General features: G+C 41.7%; 1 protein-coding gene across 1 annotated transcript in view; it reads right to left on the bottom strand.

Annotated features, from left to right (window-relative positions):
* Positions 1 to 1587, bottom strand: part of LOC101851175 — a gene marked incomplete in the record, with an annotated part of 28317 nt that extends 26730 nt beyond the window's left edge. Inside the window, 1 exon segment of the mRNA XM_005092363.3 lies at positions 1180 to 1587. Coding sequence (XP_005092420.2) covers positions 1180 to 1231 — 52 coding nt within the window.
* Positions 1588 to 2650: the final 1063 nt, after the last annotated feature.

The following is a 2650-nucleotide window of genomic DNA, read 5'->3' as shown; positions in this document are numbered from 1 at the left end:
GGGGGGTGTCGCCTTAATGTAACTATGTCATCATATTGTAACATAACCCGAATAGAAGATGACAATATGTAAATAAAAAATCGGTTTTTGTGGCATAACACAAGGCTCTGCGCCGTAGTTATATTCGGAAGACGTGAGTTCGTTTGTTTGTTTGTTTGTTTGTTTGTTTGTTTGTTTATTTTGATAAGTGTTTTACGGTGCTCTCAACCAAATAAGGTCATATGAGCGCGCGGGACGCATTAACCATTTTCAGTTGGTAGGAAATTTTGAATTTAGCCCAGGTGGCGGCCAAAACCTACTCTTGTCGATTTTGGACCACCAAGGGATCTTTAAAGTGCGCAACCTGCACACGAGACCTTCAAGATTTTTCGCCCTTGTCCGAGAAGGCTAGGTGTAGATCTTTCCTATCATAAGATCAGTGGTGTGGCTGAAAGACAGCAGTAAGGAGGAGTCAAAGAGAAGAAGTAGAACAGTTGCTGAAAGAGTCTGGAACCCAGAAAAGGGGGCAGAGTAGGTGAGGAGGTGGGGACAGAAAGTGGAGACGAAAGCAGAAGACAGAACATTGTTAGAGAGCAGAGAAGGATGTGAAAGGAGAACATTTTAGAGAAGAACATTTTCCGTCGCTATCCGGATTCGAACCTGGGACCTATTGAACGAGAGGCGAACACCTTTACGCCTAGGCCGCGAGAGGCATGAGTTCAATTCCCGTGTGGGGAGATTTAAAAAAAAATCGAGTTAATAATTTATTTGTCTCCGTTTGTCCTCCAGGGTGTTGTGTCCTATTCAGTCCGGGTTGACCCTGACAGGTATGGTCAGGACCACCCGCTTCCTAAACAATTTACTTTGAATGGATGGGGGAGTGAAACGGTTATAATTACCGTAACAATTTTAGAAGAGACAGAAACACTTACCCCGGCGTCTGTGGCGTAGCAATTAGTTGCTTCGCTGTTGCACGCAGGAAACCCGAGTTCGATTCCCGAGTGGGGAGAACTTTTTATCGAGTATCCCAGTCTTTCTGCTAGAATGTTGTATCCCTCTCAGCCTGGTTTGGCCCAGAAGGACAAGGTCTGAAACCAGCCTCCTATATGATCTAAATTGTGTCATTAAGGGTGTTAAAACACATACATTGAACAAACAAACAAACAAACAAAAACAAACAAGAGAGAGAGAAGCACGTACCCAAACTGAGCAGAGAGGCCATGACTACTGCCAGAGTCACAACCAAGCCCATTTTATAAGTCCAAATGTCCTCAGATCCACGCCTGTCGGTCCCTCGCAGTCTGATGTCTCAGCTCCACGAATGTGGTTTTGTTTTTCTTTTGCTATTTTGTTACTCCTCTTATTTCTAATGCCTGAAACAGTACGACAAAGCAAACGAAAGATTATTTTCGGGTTTTCAGTAGCTTGTTTAAATAAATTCTAAACGAACCCCATAGATTTAATTAACACTGAGGTAAAACTGATAACAACACTATAATTATAGTTATAAGTTATAATATCTTTTGAATATTATCTACATCAACGGGTTCAAACTTGAATTATATGTAGCTGAGGACCACTGGGGTTTAAAGTCTGGCTGAGCCCAGGGAGCTTCAAGTATTCCACAAAAAGGGCTTCAAATATATTTTTTTAAATCCACAAAACAGAAACAAAAACACCCCCCCCCCCAAAAAAAAAGAAACCCCAACACCCCCCCCCCACATACACAAAAAACCCCAACCCATTTGCAGTCTTTCCTAATAGCAATTCAGAACACGACTAGTTGTTCAGAACATAAGCTTCTCTTACTTACTCCTTGCTGCCAGAGACCTGGTAGCGCTCACGAATCCATGAAAGATAATTTGGCTTGAGGAAGGGCCTCATTAATAGTAAACTTTGATGTCATCTTGGGGCCACAAAATATTGCCCACACTAGTAGAAAAACTTTGTTGTCACTTAGGGGCCACACAAATCTTGCCTGCACTAATAGTACAGGTTGATGTCACGTTAGAGCCTCAAAATATTGCCCACACTAATAGAACGTCATCTAGGGGCCACAATATATTGCCCATGCAAAAAAACACAAAAAAAAACCCAACAACGTTGATGTCATGAAGGGGCCACAACATATTGCCCATACTAATAGCAAATTTTGATCTCATCTTGGGGGCCACAAAATATTGCCCACAGGAATAGAAAACTTTGATGTCACCCAGGGGCCACAAAATATTGCCCACACTAATATTAAAATTTGATGTCATCTAGGAGCCACAAAATATTGCCCATACTAAGAGTAAACGTTGATGTCATGAAGGGGCCGCAGAATCTTGTCCCGCGGATTGCCAGTTCAAGATTCATGATCAATAACACGTTCTCAAAAGAAAGCAAAACAGAATAACGCCAACAAAAACAAGCCTACGTTACTTACTTCATGGAGAAAATAAGTCAACAAATTAGATAGGTTCTCCATGGCTTGTTTTAAACAACACAAGGAGTAATTAAACTAAACATGCTACCTGCCTCCTGGTTTTGCTTTTGAGCTTAGCACTTTTAACATCTTATTATGTTTTGTAATATTCTCTCTATTTCTCTCTGTATTGCCTCTATCCCTCCTTCTCTGTCTGTCTGTCTGTCTGTCTGTCTGTCTGTCTGTCTGTCTGTCTGTCTGTCT

The sequence above is a fragment of the Aplysia californica genome, unplaced genomic scaffold, assembly GCF_000002075.1.
Source record: "Aplysia californica isolate F4 #8 unplaced genomic scaffold, AplCal3.0 scaffold00045, whole genome shotgun sequence".
Classification (NCBI taxonomy): Eukaryota; Metazoa; Mollusca; class Gastropoda; order Aplysiida; family Aplysiidae; genus Aplysia; species Aplysia californica.
Note: the sequence above shows the minus strand (reverse complement) of the source record. Positions and strands in the feature narration are given on the sequence as shown.